The sequence below is a fragment of the Ischnura elegans genome, chromosome 5 (assembly GCF_921293095.1).
Source record: "Ischnura elegans chromosome 5, ioIscEleg1.1, whole genome shotgun sequence".
NCBI lineage: Eukaryota > Metazoa > Arthropoda > Insecta > Odonata > Coenagrionidae > Ischnura > Ischnura elegans.
In genome coordinates this window covers 26,512,644-26,533,195 of record NC_060250.1, presented here as the reverse complement: position 1 = coordinate 26,533,195, position 20,552 = coordinate 26,512,644, and the positions used below count along the sequence as shown (strand labels likewise).

Sequence of the window (20,552 nt, the reverse complement as noted above, 5' to 3'; positions counted from 1 at the left end):
AAGAGATTGCCAGAATACTTCGTAAATACTCTATGGAAGCCTACCTCATTGGGTAGAATACTTTTATAAATAAATGATTTCTCAGCGTTTTGTTACCATGATAATTTTCCCAGCTCTTCGAAATTCGTTCCACCTATTTCGTTGAGTTACAGTTTCCTGGCGAGGCGAGGGTGGAATCCCACAGGCATCCTCAGCGATAAACCACCACCGATCCCATCCCCTCTCACCTAAATGCCCTCGGCCACAAAACACCGTAAAGTCTCTGAAACGCGCCCGCCTCTCACGAGGGTATTCGGGCGCGCGAACGGCCAGATCGGGTGGCGTTGGTACAAGCAGTCTGGTGTGACGCAATGTTCGCCTCTCATCGCAATGTTACGAAGCTAGTGAAACCTAAGGGTTGCCTCTTTTAAGAAGGAACCTGCGCTTCCCCAATTAAAAAAAAAAAACCCCATGATCATTCCATATGAGATGCAGAAATGTATATTTAAAAGAAGATGCGGTGAGCATCTTCCAACTTCCAGAAAGCTAGTGAAACCAGGAACGCAAGTAAACTTAAATTTTCTCACTTATGGGCTAGTCATATCATGTGTATTTTAAGCATGCACTCAAAATACCTGTGAGGTAAATCAACGTGCAAAAAAATTATACATATATCCTGACGAAAGGCATTGTTTTTAAATAAAATCAACACAACTGCCTCAGCATTATGATATTCAATATTATGAATGAGCCTACGAAACGAAATGATGAGTTGAGTCACTCAAAAATAAAGCATATTTGTATATTTTCCCTTTATCATACTTTTTTCCGAGAAAGCGTTGGTTAGTTCATCCAATGAAGAGCACAAATATTATCGAAAATAAAACAATAAACTGATGATTATTTCGATTGGCCAATGTGATTCCATGCAGCACACATTGCTTCTTCGAAGAATCCAATACCGTCAAATCAAATAGTGTAAAACATAGGCAATATTCGTACACCCATTTGAAAACGATTCCAAAATCTACAGCTTATGAAGATCCTTTCCCACAGAATTCAGAGAGTAAACAATAAATACCTTCAACAAAGAAAGATAATAGAATTAGATCATAGACCTAAAACAGTGATTTCGCCGCGGCGGGGCAGACGATTTGTATTCATGATAATAGGAAAATTGCTCAATGTTTACTACTTCAGGTAGATAATAGATAATCATACTATGATGCTAGACGTCTTCACCTTAATCACTTGAGAATTTTCCGCACTCAGAAAATTTTCTCCAAGTGTTACAATTTACAAACGCCTTTTCAATTGCAAACGCTGAGGGTCTAGTGGGTAGTCCGTAAAAAGGGGTAGTAAGAAAATAGGTATAAAAATTACGTCAATCACTTAGTGATTCAACTGTAACGTTGGGTTGGTTAGGCGAGGGAAGAGCTCATCCCGAACTAAGCCACAGACGTGTGAACTTCACGAGCTCAGGGTAAAGTGGCCAGTTCCTTTCTCTGAGCCACCTCGCACTTCGAGGATTTTTGTTATGGGAAGTCTGAAGGCTTCATCCGGACTTCGAACCTGGGATTCTCGATCAGCAGTCAAGTGCACTACCCACTAGACTTTCACTAGATATATTAACGCTCACAAATTAGGAGTAATAACAAGAGGAAGTTTCTCAGAAGAATGAACAATGGACAAAATGTTAAGGCCTAATGAGGTGCAGAAGAAGAAAGAAGTCAGTCACGGCATCCGACAATCGGGAATAATGATGGGACGTTTTGAGAAAACTGGAGTTTGTCAGCTGAAAACACAAAACGATTCAAACAAAACCTAATGGACCATAATAAACACATGCATCCCTTGAATTTTAAGATCAGGACGTCCTTGAAAGAATCAATTGTGTTAGGCAGCTAATGGTTACACCCTGTGTGTTCCTATCGAGCCATTCAGAGAATACTAACGGCATAAAAAATTTGCATCCAATAATTGAGCCGCCAAGTTTCCCTTTAAGGAAGAATAATTAAGGTTAAAGTCCAAATACATTCCAGAATTAGCTCTTAAGCAATGCTGAATAATGCACGCTGGGAGAAGGACAAAGATTCGGCTTTTCCCTTAAAAAGACAACCCCGCCGAGTCCACGTTCTGCATTTGAGAAACTAGTCCGGTTGACCTTCCCGACGTTTTCAATCCCTTCTTTACGGTCGACGCCGCGAAATACCTCGCAAAGGACCGCGACCAGCCAGCCAGGTACCTTCTCGCAAAAGAAGGGGCGGCGAAAATTACTCAAGTGTGCGAAAATGGGGAACGATTGTGTTTTATTTCGGACGGAATACTCGTATCGAATTCAGCAGCGCTGGAGGAGGGGGAGGAGGGATGAGACCACGGCAGCTAAGTGGGGACGTAAAAACCGGTCGGCATCAAACAAAAGAGCGACGCGCACGGACAAAAGAAGACGCCCGCGCGAACGGCTGGATGAGAGAAATAGAGAGAGAAACAAAGGGTGCGCGAACCGCGAAAATGCCCACAGCCCGCCCCAACCCCCCACGCGACGTCACAACCCCACACAACCCTCTTAAAAGAGCGAATTCGCAGAGCCCAAGGAGGACAAGGCGGTCGTCCCGGAGTCACCCTCAAGAGGACGGGTGAACGATATAAATCGAACTCATTTTTAGTGACTAATCGGTAGTTTCGCTTCGATATATTGATTACAATTACCCGATATAATAGTAATAAATAACAGTCGAACATCCGATATTTATCGGCTGCGGAAATAGCACATAGAAAATTCGGAAATTTAAATATATGTGATCTAGGATATTTTCACATAGTCTTTACCGCGGAGTCAATATTTGAAATTTTTGAACAGCTCAAATAAAACATCCGTGCGCAGCTGTGGAAATGTGCCCAAGAATTACTAGGCTAATAGCTTAGCAGCAGCACACAGCTACCTTAAGTTAAAAAACTCAACTGTAGGAGGCAAACGATTCATTATTGAATGTAATAATTACTTTGAATCTCTATGTTAATTAATGCACTGATAAATATTATACAGATAGCTTCAAATCGATACATCGGAAATATCGACAACTACAACGCGATGTATCGATTTTATCATAAATCGTTGTATTGCTATGCACAGCCCATCCCTACCCACCGTGAGAAGGGCACAGCGCGGTTGGTAGCCCTGGCGGCCATTGATGAAACCCGCGGGGCGGAGGGAGGAGGGGAGAAGGTGGGGTAGGGAGTGGGGGAGAAGAACCGGTCCCCGCGGGACCCCCAAGGGTGGGTGGGGGTCGGCGGCGGAGGCACCCGCCCCCGATGGGGAGGGTCAAGCGGTTCCGAGGATGGTCGGGGGCGAATTGGGTTCGTCGGGGGCAGAACACAAGAGGGAGGAGGGTTTGCGACAGGACCCCGTGGGGATGGATGTGCAGACGATGCGGGTGGAGAGGGGGCGATTTGTGTACACACACAACATTCCTCGGGTGCCTCGCTCTTCCCAAAGTTCGGCGACGCACGGGAGATCATTGTTAAACAGGAAAACCCGTAAGAAATGACCATCGTCAGGTGGCGGAGTAAAGTTACATCGTAGCATTAGAGGAACAGTACGTAGCATAAACATTGGACCCACCACGAAACATATGCATAGATAATCATTTATCCATTAAAATTTCATAAATCAGTGATGATTTTGTCATAAATCAGTGATGATCAGTGTATTTATCACATTTATATTTTAATGCCTGCATACTGCAATTATGCTACAAGGATACAAATCTGCAACTGTTTTCACTCAATTATAGTCCTGTTGAGGAATGAAAACTTTTTTACTTTAGTGTTTAGTGATTGATGTTTCACTTGGTATTCGTACCAGATCCTACGGTGTATGTGTGTGGCCTACTTTATGAAGCTTTTGTAGCATCGGCCTTTTTCACTGCGTGGATTTCATCTGATTCGACTTACTACTCAACCAGCCACCTCAACGGGCGTGAGGCGGAGGGTTTCAGGACACCGGCCTTAAACAAAAAAATCCCATTCGATATTGACCAAAGGCATTCTTGATTTTATAAATTAAAATTATAATGAAATCTCATCAAAGAAATCCAATCAATATTATTAATGTTTATCATTTGTGAGCATTGAAAAAAATTGCCTTCTTTGAAGTGCAGTGAATACATAAAACTGCTCCGTCAGATCCCACCAGAATACTCTTCTATCAACTAAATTACTAAAAACATAAGTTCTTCTTCTACATAAATTTCATGAGCTTGCGGAGTTTATAGATTGATGATCACAAATATACTACCTATTAGTCTATTGAGAAATATTTTGTATGGCTAATGATGGACTTTAAATCCTTAATTACGCATTCGAATAAGGCGAAAAGGACACAATTCTAATGTGCAAATATATAATGGACCTAACTAATGTATTTTTCTCTTTCTCTTCACAGTCGCAAAAACTCCATTGTCCTACGCACTCAACTCTCCGTTCGAGTACACGCAGTCATCGGTGAGTATCGAAAACAACGGGTCGATTCCCTCAGCGCTTGTGACATCATTTACCACCACCCACACACCACTCGCCCGCAATGTCCAGGCGAGACCAAAAATGCATGCAATGCGTACTCCAGAGAACGTGGAGTAGGACGCTTTTTCAATGGGATCATCGATTGCGCATTATTGTTTTGAACTATTGATAGGGCATCCACTGAATATAAGGCTGTGTGCACAATGGGGGGTGTCCGAAGGCTTCACTCAGGGTTTCAACCCTGGAACCTTCGATTATGTTTCATCACGGTAAAAATTCTCATCGTATAATTCCCTCAAATAATATTTCCCTTCGCAACGGTCATCATTTAATAGAGCCATTTTCTCTCTGATGGGCAGCATTTTGCCCAATAATGACTTGCGTTTTAGTCATTACTACCGAATTAATAGCCATAAAATTATAAGAAAAACGGAGTTAGTTATAAATTTTGTCTGCTTCAAATTTTTTAGGGTTCCTCCTCAAAAGAGTTTGAGAGATAATAATTCGGGGTTGCGTCAGCACTGCAGTGGAAAGTTTAAGAGTGAAAATAGCCATTCTTAATCGGTTCCATCATCCAAGACACCTTGCATCTCAATGTATGTCAATTTTCCGGACACAACAGCCCACAGAGGGCGGGCTGTGAAATGATAACGTAAATCATTCGCATCGGTTGTCGCTCTACTTTCTTCCACTCACCTTTGTTTCCACACCCTTTGCATCAATGCAATTTTACTAGACCAGCGAGGCTAAACTAGTTTATCAATAATTCGTATTTTAGTCCCTTTTACCCAAAAATCCTATGGCTATCCTTATGCGGCAATCCGTGAGCCTGTTTTACTCGGGGTTACGAAATTGCACATCTTCAAGGTGCATCTTCTTTTCAATCGAGTGTGCAATCATTTTAAAATTATTGCATGGGTTATTTTGCCACCTTTTGTATTCGTGCATTTTCTCATGCTTTCGTCCACTTTGCGGCTATACACGACGCACTTTGAAGAGCACGTTCGCACATGCATGAGCATAAATTGAGCGTCAGGATAGAGAGTCCTGCCAGCATGGGTCAATCTGAATGGTGTAAATTGAGAAGGGCAGTTGCAATTTTCATTTAGCCCTTCATCGAGTATTTAGCTGATACCTCCCCCATATTCCTACATCTCATACCCTCATATCATGCACTCACACCTCGAAAGACCCATTGACAGACGTCATGACTGTTAAAATTTTGAACATAAGGGCACTAAAGGTCATCATAAGAGACACACCATTTCATATACATCTAATCTACATACACAGGGGCGCCGACTTATAAAAAATATTGGGGGGGCCCATATCGGAGGTCTTTCCCCGGGAAGAGGTTAAATCCAAAGTATGTCGCAGCACCGAAACACTACCATGATTCACACTACTTGATTCAGTTAACCTGCTTAACCTTATAATTATTTGTTTCAACACACATTGTTGAATTTATTTAAAAGGTAACTATCGTCAAACATGGGAAATTAAAATTAACAATATATGTTTGTGATTTCACAAAGCATAATATAACTTAATTAATTTCTTAATTATTTCATAATATATCTTAATTTCTTAGCTACGCCCCCCCAAACGAATCTTTGAGGGGGCTCGGGCCCCCTCAGGCCCCATAAAGTCGGCGCCACTGTACATACATACTACCCCGCAAGCCGCCTCAATAGGAATGTGACACCATTTACCACCACACAAAACCACTCGCCCGTATGTCCACGCGAGGGCCAAAATGCATGCAATACGTACTCCAGAGAAGGCAGTAATCGGTTTTAGAGTGAATTATTAGCACAACGAGAGATTATCCAATGCGATCATCGGTTTAGGACTTTTTTTACAGTAAGATATTCAGTGAACGTGTTTGCGGTGCTATTTAGCATAGCGGTAAAATTTGAAAAAGGAACACCTTTGGATGCAATTATTAGCATGCAATGGATTTCGCCATGGTTGCCAATTTTATGATGAAAATAAGCCAAAGTGGGTTGGTAGGTTAGTCGTATGCATGTTTTCCGAAGAGTTCTCTGCAGACAAAACTCTTGGTAAACGGGGTTGTTTTACAAGAATGAATTCTGCGAGAGGTGAAGATCAGGCTCTATGCTTCTTCAAGGATTTTCTCTCAGTCCGGTTGAAATCGTTCCACTTCTGCGAGTCACGTAAACAACGATATTATGCGGCGAGTGGGAGAACTTGTTAGGCTGGAGATGGTGGCCAGTTCCTCCGTGCAGTATGCGACCGTTGCTGCGCGCAACAAATAACTGGGTTTCCATGGTCATCCCAAAGGGGAGGGGAAGGGGACGTCCAGGAAGTGGGTTGACGCTTATTGTGCACGGTAATACCCAATGGATCTCCAACTCATATTCTTACATGTTTAGAAAATGTAACTCTACATCGAAAAAAAATTCTAAGAGCAACTGATTTACAGTCGGTAATTTTTTAACTAGTAGCTTCCACTGTAAATATCATGGAATTAAAAACAACTACCGCAGTGAGTCACAATATCTCCATGAACATAATACGTAACAAAATATTTGGGTTTTGAATTTTTTTCGCGAATATTTTAGCACGTCTTGAAAATGCATTGATTCCAAATATAGGTATTTATGCCCATTTATTAATCGCTAATGGATATAAGCGTATAGGCTTTTATTTCAAAATTACGAGCGACTTAAGTGGAAAACAACATTATAATTTTCAAAGAAAAAGAAATGCAACTAAAACTGAGGTCTAAGTTTTTACTACATCTCTGCTAACTCTAAATACGTCGAGTCGGGTAAGCTCGACTGTGGCAGAAGATGCATCTTACTCGATTGATTGCAGTTTACAGGAACCTGGAGCAAGGATTTTTTGTTATAGGTAGACACCTGGTGTCTGTGAGGTAACAGCAAGTTCCTCATTGCGACACTGTTATTACTAAGAATACTGCTGAGGCGCATTTCACTCTCTATAAAAAACTTTTCAGCACTTCTACTTACGATAAGTAAAGCTGTAACATGAAACGTATACACTTTGTTCAAAATTAATATTATTTGTAAAACTTGCTCCAATTTTCAAATGTTTCAGTGAGTTGGCGCAATTTTTTACAGCCTTATGCTTATAAGAGACAATTAAAAGTAGCCTCAGCCTCATAATACTACTACCCAATTAAGAAGAAATTTCAATTCATCTCATGAATATATACTTATATTTAAAGTACTCAACGCGTAAACAGATCAGTCAAATACGCAGTAAATGCTCATAATCATTTTTTTACTGATGACTATTGATTAATGAAAAAGTATAACAACGTTATCAGCGTTTCGAAAACTTTTGACCATCATTGCTCAATGATTACTATTAAATCACACGAATTACTTTATAAGCCAAAGCTAGAGTTCGGCTAATTGTGGATGCATTAAGCGCTGAAGGCCTACTTTGGGGAAACTTTTTATATTAATGACGGCGAGGAAAAATACATAATTAAATTTTTTAAACTATTATTCAACAGATGATAGGCCTTCGTGATTTCGTCGGGTGCCGAAACATTGATGTTTTTTGAATTGTGAATGCAAATTCTGGCCTATAAACCTTCGCTTCGGCTTGGTGCAAATTCACGCACAGTAGCCATTCGCAAATCATGAGACGCAGCTTTGCCCGAAGATGGATTTTAAATTTACATTGAATTGGAATGAAATTTTTAAAGTTTTATCATCAGGAATACATATATTTATTAACATAAAAATATCCCAGGTTTGGCAGAAACACAGGACACAAAAAGATAAAAAAAACACTCACTGGACTAAATTTTCGGTGGTATACATCCACCTAACTCTGAGGAAGTAGGATGTATACCACCGAAAATTTAGTTCAGTGAGTGTTTTTTTATCTTTTTGTGTCCTGTGTTTCTACCGAACCTGGGATATTTTTATATTATTTACCTCGTCGAGGAACATTTCGAAGTATTTACGTATTTATACATATATATATATTATTTAGTAAACACTTTCCTCCAAAAACCATTTCCGCTCAACGAAGTGTAGCGAAGCCATGCCGAACTTCGATGGTTAAAAAGCAATAAAATTCTGGTGGGCAAATTTTAGCATGGGTTTAGAGTAATTTATAAGTAATTTATTTCCCAATTCTATCGATGCAATTTTCTCCACTCTCTCTCCCTCTCTCTCTCTCCGCAGAGAAGCTGCTCAACTCGGAGGGCCGCGAACTTCGACGGGCGCTCTTCTCCCTCAAGCAGATCTTCCAGGTGAGTGGCGGTGTCGACGCGCATGCGCAGTCGGGCGCAGATCCTGCCCATTCGCAGCCTCCTCCGGCCGCTCCGCTTGAACGCCCCCGTGAATCACTTCACTCGCCACGATTTCCAATCCGAGAGCGCATCAAGGGCAATTTAATCCCAGTTTAACAGTTTTATCACGAGCGGCAACTTAACGTCGTGTTTAAAGAGGTCCATTAGTGTGTGAAGCATCATGATGCCCGGTCAGTTTCCAAAAACAAGGCGGAAGATGAAAAAGAAAAAAATCTCCAGGTTAGCCATGATATGGAGGTATGAAATATCGATAAATATTCATCACAGGTGAAAACCTCAAAGATTAATCTCTATAATTCCTGCCATATAGGATTTCGAGCCATTTCCAAGAGAGCACAGTTTTAATAAAAGATTACAGCAACCTGTTTCCGATCAATATTTGTGCACTCTTTAAGTAAGTGATGATGAAGTGGTGATGATAAAACGATATGAAAAATCCTTCTATGATTGTCATAATAGAGGCAATACTTTACCAGATTAGTAACTTGACGGAAGACGATTATTCACTTGTTTGCTCAAAAAGCGATATGACGACTACAGAAATTTGAAATCGAACAAATAAAATTGGAAAAAACATTTCTGAGTACTAAAACATTTTTAAGAAGGACTACGTTGTTTAAAAGGATTTCCACCTTCCTCAATTCACGACGTAGTTTTAGGACATACCTAGGTTAAAAATACTGCTGGTAGTCTGTCGCCAATCGATTCTCCGTCCAATCCTTCTGACCAGCCTAAACCCAGCACGGGCAATAAAACAGGCAATTAGTAAGGACTTTATGGCCCACGCAAAAAAAATCCGATGCAATTGAAAGGTTAAGAGCTCTTTCGGGCAATTAAATCGGAAGATATACTGGCGTTTCAATGTCAACCTTGATCCGCTGTTGGCTCCCTAAAATAGTAGAAATGGGAAGGGGGGATCAAATATCTTGTCTAGTCGAGAAATTGGGTCCGAAAAATGTATTCGTCGACAAGAAGCGATTAAACGTATTTCGGGAGAAGGGCCAAAAAAAATGCGACAGTAAAATACAACATTCGTATCGGTAAATCTCAAGGAGGAAAAGCACCGAAGAAAATTGGCGGCAAGGTAAAACTAAAGCGATTTGTTGTCGAGCAGTTAACTGTCCCATACGGCAGTTCGTGTGTTTCACATAATAATTAGTCCTCTAGTCATCCCAATTGCCAACAGGTTATTAGCATTATTTTAATGTACATGAATATCAAAGTATTTAGTTATATTTTCTTAAAAAAATATACGCATACAGCATTTTAAAGCTGTTTTCTTCTATTTCCATTGTTGAACACATACAATTTCATACATTCATAAGGTAAAAGCTTACCTACGCAGATCAAACCAAATGCTGTAAATTAAAAGAACGTATGCAATTGAAATATATTTATGGCTTTGTTTAAAAAATATATATATAATCACGTATGGCAACATGTACAATTTATAATAATACTATTTTACTCTGTTTCTAACTTGCCGTTACGTAAGAACAATACGGAACCTTCTTACAAGCCAGGTAGCTTAGAAGGACCAAGGATGTTATATTATCCAAAGGAAGTAAGTATATTATTTAATAGGAAATATTTACGCCGAGTTTTACACTCCCAACGTTTCCTGCTCTCGTTTACGCCATGACCCTCAGCTGGTCACAATCCATTTCCTCGCCACCTCATTCGATCCATTTCACCACCTCCCTCTCCACCGGGCGAGGGAAGGGGGCATTTGCGTATTTTCGAAACGAAATTCCTCCGCCTACTCCAGGAAGGCGAGGAAATGAGGGAAGAGCCAAAGTGTCGAAATATTTCGAAAGGGGAGCGTCACCCCCGCGAAATTAAATGACAATGATATTTTCATGTGAAGTACGCGACTCAAAATATCGATAAATTTAATAGGATTCTGTGACTTTTTCCGGAAAATTATTAATATAATTAAACACCAGTTATTATATTATACCACCTGCTTGCAGAAATTGGAGGAGGATGACAGGGAAAAACTCAAAATGAAATCATCCATTTTTAAGAATGTTTTGTAATCATGTATCCTTTTCCCTGTTTCATTTCAGGAGGATAAAGACCTCGTCCATGAATTTGTCCAGAACGAAGGTTTGGCGTGCTTGATCAAGGTGGGATCCGAAGCTGACCAGAACTACCAGAATTACATCCTTCGAGGTAAAAAAAATCTTGCAATTCCAAGTCCTCTTCCTATCTCCAATGATCTAAGCGTCCGACGGTGACTCTTATGACGTTGTAAGCCTATGCCTCTGTAATAAACACGTGATTACTTTACAGCAAGAGTTCATAGTGAAACTGAACTTGCTAACAATTACTTATGACTAGCATATTTTTCTTTTGTAATTTGATTGAAAAATATTCATTTTAGGGAATTTACTCTCAACAAGCAAAACTTATCCATCATGAAGATGGAAAAGGAAGGAACTGCAATTCCACAAGTTCCATGTAATTATTGCTCGGCCCGAGATCCGCAAAAATCCAGCAACATCTGGAAGACGTATTTTTCTTCTCGTAGAAGCAATTTAGAAAAGTTACGTTTTGAACCTTAACTCGTATCCTGAGCATCTCCAGCTTCACTACAATATTGCCATGATTCTAGAAAAAGCAATCAATTCCAACTTCATTCACTCTTTTAACCGTGCATAGCTATTGATTGAGTTCCGTAAAAGGGAAAATAACTCTGCTGGATACTGTTTCAGTTTTTTAAGTGCGTATTTACAAAGAACTTTCAGCCTTGACAAAAATGAAAGGGCTATTTTTGTTACAACTGAGGTAATGACGAAGATGATAAGGCTGAGAATAAAAAGATTATGCCCTAACTATTCCAATAAAACAAAAAAAATACCTTTTCTAAAATATCGTTTATAACATTTTTAATTGACGCATAACATTATGCGACGGTAAAAAGCAAATTCAGTTAAGTCATTCACAGTGAATACTTTTTAGAGCGAATTGAGCCGTCTAATGCGCCATTACCATTCACTTGAATTGCACATTGATTTGCAATTTTTTCTATACATTTTGATTTAAGTAGCTAGGTTAGTTTTCTAATTATTGTGGAAGAAGAACAGTGAGATGCCAAATTTATATTTTCCTCTTGAATAATAAGTCATAACGCTTCTAATTGCTGCTTCCAAAGGATGACATATTTTCATTGTATACAAATAAAAAGCTTCTCCATTATATTATAAGAAATGTGTTTGCTTTCAAATGAAATTTCCAATATAAAATATAGTTCGAAGAGGCCAATTTTGCGGAATGGCCGTTGGTTGAGCATATTAATAAGGGCTTATTTTAAATTTTCATTGAATGGATGCTACCTTGTTTCAAGGTGAAGCCTCCTTGAGCGGCTAAATCTCGACTTAATTTCCCATTAACGCGCGTACTTGGCTCGAGGAACACGTCTCCGTCCGCTGACTAAATTGGAAGGCTAACTCTGTCCCATCAATGGGCCTCCCGCGGCTTCCGCAGGCGAGACATTGTCTTCCCACTAACAGGTTACTCTCCCATTCTTTTCCTTCGCTCGCATGCGTCCGTCTGATCGAAGGGAAGAATGAAAGAAAGAGCCGATTGATTTGCAATTTTTTTCTCTGCCACGCTACGCCGCCGACCCTTCTGACTGCCGCCGCTGTTTCCCTTTGCAGCCCTTGGTCAGGTGATGCTCTACGTGGACGGCATGAACGGCGTCATGGACCACAACCAGACGGTTCAGTGGCTGTACTCGCTCATCGCCAGCAAATTCCGCCTCGTGGTGAAGACGGCGCTCAAGCTGCTGCTGGTGTTCGCCGAGTACGTCGAATCCAACTGTCTGCTGCTCATCAGGGCTGTGCATGCCGTCGACACGGCGCAGGGTAAGTGGTAAAGGAGAGCAGTGAAAAATAGACGCGTGCAGAATGTGGCAAAGTTTTCGGGTGATGCTTTGCCTCGAAGAGACGGGAGCTCCCATCAAACTGACCTACTACAACTACTTCCAGCGAAACTGTAGTCATGACCAACGCAGCGGATGTGGTAAAATCCGAAAAATGAATATATTCTACCTTCATAAAAAAGACTTCTGAAATCTTCGTTCTCAAAATTACTCCTTTCTTCTTTCCGGAGATTTGGTCATCTTTTTTTTTTAATTTCCTCATAACTAATGAAATAAAGTATTGCCGCGAAAGAAGACAGATTCACGCTACTTTAGAACGTTACGCTTAACCGTAACGATCGACTCAAGTCGTTCGTTGTAGTAATCAACGGCACAATATTCTAAATAAAATTGCATTTTTTGATAGCACGGGGAAAAAATTAGTGCCACGGTGTAAGGGTTATGAGGAGGAAAATGAAACTAAAATTGATTTTTTTGCTACTCAATGAAGGAATATTCTGTAAGTTTTTGACGAGTGATGGAATAACTCAACAGCGCTAATACCACAATATGGCCTGTGAATAATGAACTACCTAACATCATCTATCTTCTTGGGCATTGTAGCTCTCTGACTGTTATTTTCAGAAACCTAATAGATAAAATTAAGAGTTGAGAAAGAAAAAAAAACAAGTCAAAATAAGACCAAGAAAAATTTATGAAGTATCCAATTGATCCTTCTTTTCCATTTCTGGTATTTGTGTGAAATTACCCTCTCATTTCCCTTTAGGTTTGCCTCCTTGGTCCAACATAATGAGGTTACTGAAGGAATACGACTCAGCGGACACCGAATTGCTCATCTACGCGACGACGCTCATCAATAGGACTCTAAACGGCATTCCGGACCAAGACACTTACTACGACCAGGTGGATGCGTTGGAGGAGCAGGGAATGGAGGCTGTGGTCCAGAGGTGAGTGCGAACGATTAGATGAATGCAAAAAATGAAGTATCCCATTCAGCCAATTCGTACAAAGCAAACAACTACCCAGAATCTATCAAATATCGAACGCCCTAGCAATTAACCGTCATAATGCAAGATACATTAAAGAAATAAATTAAATAAAGCACAATTACTAGCTTGAAGAGTTTCTATGACTGCAAAAAAATTGTTGTTACATTGTTGCACGCTAATTCGGATGAATCATGAGTATTTGCGAAATAATGATTTAAAAATCTGGAGTTGTTTTCCAATTTTTATAAAAATATATGTACCCATGAGGATTGATCACGTGTAATTGTGTCCATAGTATCTTATAAGAATAGGAAAATTTTAATTATAATTATCATTGGAATTAATCCACACTTTTACCACAATATTCGTATAATTACCATGAACTATAACACCAACATTTTATCCTACGAATAAGTTTCTCCTTTAACATATTTACATTTTCTATGCGTCCATTATTTATCTATTTGGGACTAAACGGCCTCACATGAAGGTTAATAAAGCGGATAATTTCTCGTGGGCACGTAAAAAAAAAAAAGCTTCACGTTATCCTAAAACATAGGCAACCCAAAACTCGTGTTCAACACCTTCCGTCGAGAGAAGTTAGTTACCCAAATGTGCTGAAAGATTTGCTCCAAAACAACGAAGAAGGTTATCCTTAGGCACATGATTTTTTCCACAATCACCGAATTCAAAATGCTCTATCAGAACGAGTAATAACACTACAGCATCACGATTACTTTATATAGGACGATATTTAATCGTGTGATCGCTGTTAGTACAAGAGGAATCACATTAGCTGTCGTTGAATGATCTTTGGCAGTCACGCCTACTGCCAATAATATTTTTCATGTCATAAGCTACTCCTAAGAAAAGCCAAAGGTGCATTGTTCGATTCCAGGTCCAGGGGATTTTTTCCCATAGAAATTTATGTGACTTCTCTCCAGGAGATGGACAGTTATTTAAATAAAACGTACTCTAAAAATTCACCGGGGCTTGAAACTGAACAACGCAACTATGTCATTCTGCGACGTTGAACAGACCAAGACGCCACCCAAGTTCCTTAATTCTCGTGGTAATATTTGGGGATACTTAATTACTCTGTTCTGTGTTATACCTTCGCAGTCCACCAAGATTAGACAACCTTGGGAACTGAGAGCTTCGAAGAAATCAAAACATGCGATCGAATAGCATTACAGACCATAAGTCGCTCTAGGCGATTAAGAAAGTTTCTAAACTGCCGAAAACTCGGAGATAAAGTCCTCAAAAATCTTCCATTCTCTTAAATAGTTCCAAGAGCAAGAAATCTTGGCTGCACCGTGACCTGCGCAATAACCCACAAATCGAAAAGTCCACGGTTATATTTCCGATCCAGGTGAATCACTCTCGGAGTTAGTTAATTCAATTTCACACCCGTAATTTCGAACAATTTCGAAACCATCACGTTGATGACTGCGTGGTACTTTTTAACTGCACTACGACGAAATAAATTCTGGAAGTACGAGGCGACACAGAGAAAGGAACCCTGAATGCCTGAAATTAAATTAGTCTGGGAAGATCATTCATCTCAGCTATCCTGGCAAACTTTTAGGTGGAAGCACTGAGTGATAAAGTATTTTCAGAAATCTATATAGCGTAAAACATCGACCTAACTTTCACAATAATGAGACCACTCCCGAAAATGCAGGTTTCATTAATATATTTTCAAGTCCGACCGAGAGCTCTAAGTACTTGAACTAAGTAGCCTAAAAACAGGCATTTAATTTCTGACGGATCATTAACTTTCAGAAGCAATGAGCAAGTGAAGGTATTTAGGGAAATGAAAACGATGCAATAGACTCTCTATCCAAAGCCAGCGCTAATGATGTCTTTCATAACCATTTTTCGATCCAAATGATGCAAGGTCCTCCGCACCCTTCAGGACAAATGTATGGGCAATCCTTCAGTCATGACGACGCAACAAAAAAACGATCGCTTCTTACGACATAACACATTCTAAATTTATTCAACTGTATGCAAGGAATGCAAAATATGTAACAATTGCGGACGCTTCGTTCTTTTTGATTTAAAACAGAATGGCAACCCCGAAACTTTCTACTTTTCCAATAAAAAAAATCGTGCAAGGTAGGAGATTTTAGGAAAATATCTTTGGAAGGAAGGGAGAAACTACCTTTAGAATCTTTGTAGATGGCGATACATATCCAACCTTTCACATCGGCTATGCTTCCTTCCCTAGGTTTCACGTTTAACATTTATCAATTTCTCTGTAAGAAACAATGACTACTCGGCTTACCTCGATGGCAACTTAAAGATCGATTTCAAATTCGACTAACTTAATACAAAAGCGGATGTAATTACTAGCAGATATCCATTCCGTACCATTCATCGTCCTCTTTAATTTTTATTAGACACTATGGTAACTTAGGTTGATCAAATTCACTAGCGCAGGGTATTGTGTCACTAGTGTATTTAACTATTTTGATGTAATATATGCTTGAGCAGATGAAGGGAAAGAGTATGAGGATAGAGCTAGTACTGAGGGGAGAGAGGATGCTAAAAACGGCGACAGAGGGAATGGATTTTGGTTAAGCTAGGGATAAGGGGAAGTGAACAGGGCTAACGGATAGGATGCTTATGACGTAACGATCAACGATAAAATTTGAGAATGAATTTGAGGTGGCTGAGATGAATTATAACGAACAGTGGTCTTCCATGTAAATGTGCCTTAACTTTTAAGGCAGTTTTACACGGGGCACGGAATTGCGCAGGTTAGAGCTGCATTAATTTCTAAAATGGCGTGGAATTGCGCGAATGCATGAACGAAATTAGAACAGGGGCTATTTTGCCGTCTCGCATCCAAGCATTCTCGCATGCGTTCTAGCAATTCACCGCTTTACACGACGCAATTTTGATTGCGCCTTCGCACGCACGTCAGATTGCGCAATTCCGTGTACCGTGTAAAACGGCCTTTATATTGGTATATAAACCAAAAATAAAATGAAAATTATGGAGAACTGATCTCAATAGCTTTGGAGGAGAATTTCGCAAAATGATCTTAGCTGTCAAAGCACCCTTTAAAAACTCTCCGATGCAACAAAATTTCCCTCCATCGCTTAAGAGCCCCTCTATTTTTGTTCTTAGTCACCAAGACATGCGCACATACATACATACATATATCCAGAGGCGAGAGCACATTTGCCTCTTGGCGTGTTTCCCGCTTTCTGGCATTCCGTTTGGCACGGCCCAAACCCTTCACACCAGCTCACCGCTCCGTAACCCCCTCTCCCTCTGCTCCTTCGCCCCGCTTCTTCCGCATCTTCCACCCACTAATGACGTCCCTCGACTCTCCGCCGCCCGCCCGCGAGCGCCACTCTCGTCCCCGGTGACACCACGCGGGTCGCGCGCCAGTTATTTTTAAAACCGCGCCAACTTTAGAGCCTTCAGCTCACTTACGTGCACACGTCCGTGCATAATGCAAGCTTAATCACGGTGACTCTCATTTTTCGGAGGTGAGGTGTTTCATACCTGCGAGCGTCTTACAGGACGACACCTCTAGAAGTTTGTCTCAGCGTCAAGATACCTCAATCGCCAAGGTTCAATCATATGGTGAAATGCAAGAGGAAGTCGTGAATTTGAAATCAAAGGAATCTGAATTCAAATTGTTTTTTTTTTCGGATGAGACGTGGTGGAACCGATGCATCACGAAAAAAGAGACTGGCTGATTTCACTGTTGAAAAGTATAAATTTACAAAGTTTTTGAATGCTAAAACTTTCAATGGAATGATGTGTAAGCACTGAGAAAGAAAATGTATAAGGAGAATTTGCTACAGTCCCGTTCATTAGTCACGAGAATCTATTACATATGCTTATATTTTTTTCTCGCCTGTCACGTTAGAAAAATGTGCCCCAGAAGAAAGCTAAATAGTATCCATTTTGATAAATAACAATTTTGGATCCCCTAGTTTTACCCAAAAGGATGAATATTCCTCTAGAAACTGGTCCATTCCATAGTTTCTATTCATTTCATAATAACGGTAAAGACGATTTTTTACAGCCATTCGCGCCAACTACTTCACGAAACCCATCGGTATGGCGATTACAATAAATAGGTACATACTAGGCGATTCTAATTTTAAAATGGATGGAAACGGAGAAAGTAATATGATTGATAGTCTTTAAGATAAAGTAATAGCTGACGTAGTTGAGCCCATAGGGCGAGAAAAGAATAGGCAGAGGGCATTCTTGGATTGATCTCTGAAAAGTGAAGGAATGTAGACATTCAAGAATAGGAGACGATAAGTCAATTGAGAAAGGGAAAATCTACCTTAACAGATGAAGTGAGGAAAGGCTGGCTTTGTGCCGAGTTGAAGCACTTACTAGAGGCCTTAGCGAATGCACAATAATATGGACTTATAAAAATAATAGAATAATATAATATACTCTAGCTATCACTTTACCCGCCCATTACCTCAACATTTCTTCCCTCAAATTTTTTCTTCCTTTTGCTATTCCTCAAGCTTGCACACATTTTTCTTGCATAACTTTGCATTCCTTTTCCATAAATAATTACTATTTTTCACGCAAGCGATTTTAGAAAACAATCGATTTTTTCGCCACTAATTACATTCCCTTTCATCAAAATGAAACTATTGCTCAAATCAAGATTATTGCCGCAATTTATCATTGCCTAAAAAAAGGAGAAAGATATTTTGTTTCCTCTCCTTAAAAGTGATCGCATCAATATTATTACCTAATTAATTACATCCACACCTCTCCAATCATCAACATTTATGTTGAAATCATTATTTCCCCGTTCTTCTCCCAAGAAAGTTACCGATTTTAATTTCGAGAGAAAATTCTACGATTCGATTTTTTGTTGGAATATCAGCAGAGTTTCTCTCGGAAGTTTAGATGTCAGAAGGAGATCTTATGTGGAAACCTTTGGTATGTAAGTTATCCGCAAATAATTTTCTATAATTAAAATCAATATTAGTTTGGAATCCACGACTAAGCCCTATCGTTTTGAATAAATAAACACCAATCAGTTATGTTTAAGATGCCTCGATCTAACCGTAGAAAATGTAGTCGCACTAATTTTAAAGAAGTAACTCTATATAGCTATGAATTTATCTTTGCCAGTTTTATAAAGCCATTTTTATTATAAACGAATTTTATCCCAACAGAGACCTGAATGATGTAAATAAATCTATGTAGTAATTAAACGGAGTAGAAGTAAAGTACAGTAAACGCAATGGAGACTGGATAAGCCAACAGGTGAATAAGGACACGAAACTTGCCCCTCGATACGGGCTCATTGGACTAGACGTTGGAATTATTAAGGAGGGGTTAGCTTGCCTTCCATCATTGTGTGAGCAAACCTGAAGGGACAGTTGGTGGGAAAATATTTCAGAGAACGGTGGGCCTTAAAGTTCGTAAAGACGACAATTTAGGCTCCGGTGGTCCTGGAACACATTATTATTAACGTCTTCTTATCCCCGCGAGATATTTCTCCGCCTTCTCACCCCAGCTGTTCCCCCAACGGGAAAAATATATTTAAAATACCATTCTCCACCTAAGGAATGCTTGGTTTAGTATCCCCCCCGCGGTCCGTAGGCAACACACAGAAGAATGGTATCTTGTATGTACACGATTACAGGACACTGAGACACCTCTTGCGCTCGAAGAAAAACGGAGATGAAGGAGCTGACAATGATAGTGAAGTGTAACAAACGAAAGCGTGATAGCGGACGGGGGTGAGATGCTCTTGTCTCCGTAGTTTGGCCCAGTTTGAGGGAGGGGGTGGGGGTGAGGGGGGAGTGGGAGGTGGTGGAGTGGGCAAGGGACCAAAAACGCCCCCACTGCCCTTGGGAGGCCGGCGCGCGGGGAGGGGGAGGAGCGTAGGGAGGAGGGAACAGCGACGACCAAATCGCATCCAACTTTTCACGCTTCGGGAAAGAAATCCTGTATACTCTCTCCCCACAATAGACACTTGAGTTCGTGAGGAGAAATCAAAAGGGAACTAATTTGGTAGATTTTCCGTATTGAGGCATTAATTCTTAAGCCGCCGACCGAAAAAGGTTCTTCCCTTCCGAAATACCGCTACTTTACCTTATATACATTCCACGCCCCAGGGTCGCCGCCTGTCGAGTTACTTCACGTCTCAACGAGACGAACAATAGAAGTGAATACCCTAGGGATATCGCCGCCACCTGGCGGATATAAGTAACGCTCATCCTTCTCGGCTAACCTCATGGATGTATTTTTAGGCCTCGTTTAAGTTTCATCTCTGAGATGCCGAGGGGTAAACATTCCATTAATTTTTAGAGTGGGTTCAAGGCGCCAAGTTTCGTCCGTGCCAGGGAAAAATGCGGACGCTGTTATCCTCGCGCTGGGATCCGTCATTGCTTTTCAATTGCAACTTCAGGGCAGAATTTAACTAACGGAGAAAACCCATCTCCAAGTCTGGAAATATGGTCAAAAGATACATTCCTAAATTGCTCCAACCTTCTCGGGAAATACCAGGACCCCAGAGTCAGTAACACATTAGCCCATTCTCATGGCGAATAGCCAAAGTTGATGGATTATTGTACCTTGTGCACGATAGGTCGTCAGCTCACAAGTGTCTACAGTGGCTGACCATAATCACTAATTTTTAATGCATTTCATCATAGACGCTAATGAAGACACTATTGAAGCCAAACCAGCGCGCTTCGTACTCATTATAATACTATCCATAACCTCACTTGGAACTTTAAAAGTTTCCCCTACAGAGTTAAGTAGGAATACGTACGATTCTATGGGAGATATTGAAGATAAATGAGCAAAAGGACGTACCACAGTGGCCTTCAGCCGCTGGGGGTCC

General features: G+C 40.4%; 1 protein-coding gene across 4 annotated transcripts in view; it reads left to right on the top strand.

Moving 5' to 3' along the window:
* Window positions 1-20,552, top strand: part of LOC124158615 (serine-rich adhesin for platelets-like) — a 304,427-nt gene that overhangs the window by 244,710 nt on the left and 39,165 nt on the right. For all 4 annotated transcript variants that reach the window (XR_006864847.1, XR_006864846.1, XM_046533784.1 and 1 more), the window contains exons 7-11: window positions 4,424-4,482; window positions 8,691-8,758; window positions 10,888-10,993; window positions 12,481-12,687; window positions 13,471-13,651. Coding sequence is in view for 2 of the 4 variants with exons in the window: in XM_046533784.1 (XP_046389740.1) it covers window positions 4,424-4,482; window positions 8,691-8,758; window positions 10,888-10,993; window positions 12,481-12,687; window positions 13,471-13,651 (621 nt within the window). In the remaining 2 variants the exon portion in view is untranslated. The remainder of the gene's footprint in view (window positions 1-4,423; window positions 4,483-8,690; window positions 8,759-10,887; window positions 10,994-12,480; window positions 12,688-13,470; window positions 13,652-20,552) is intronic.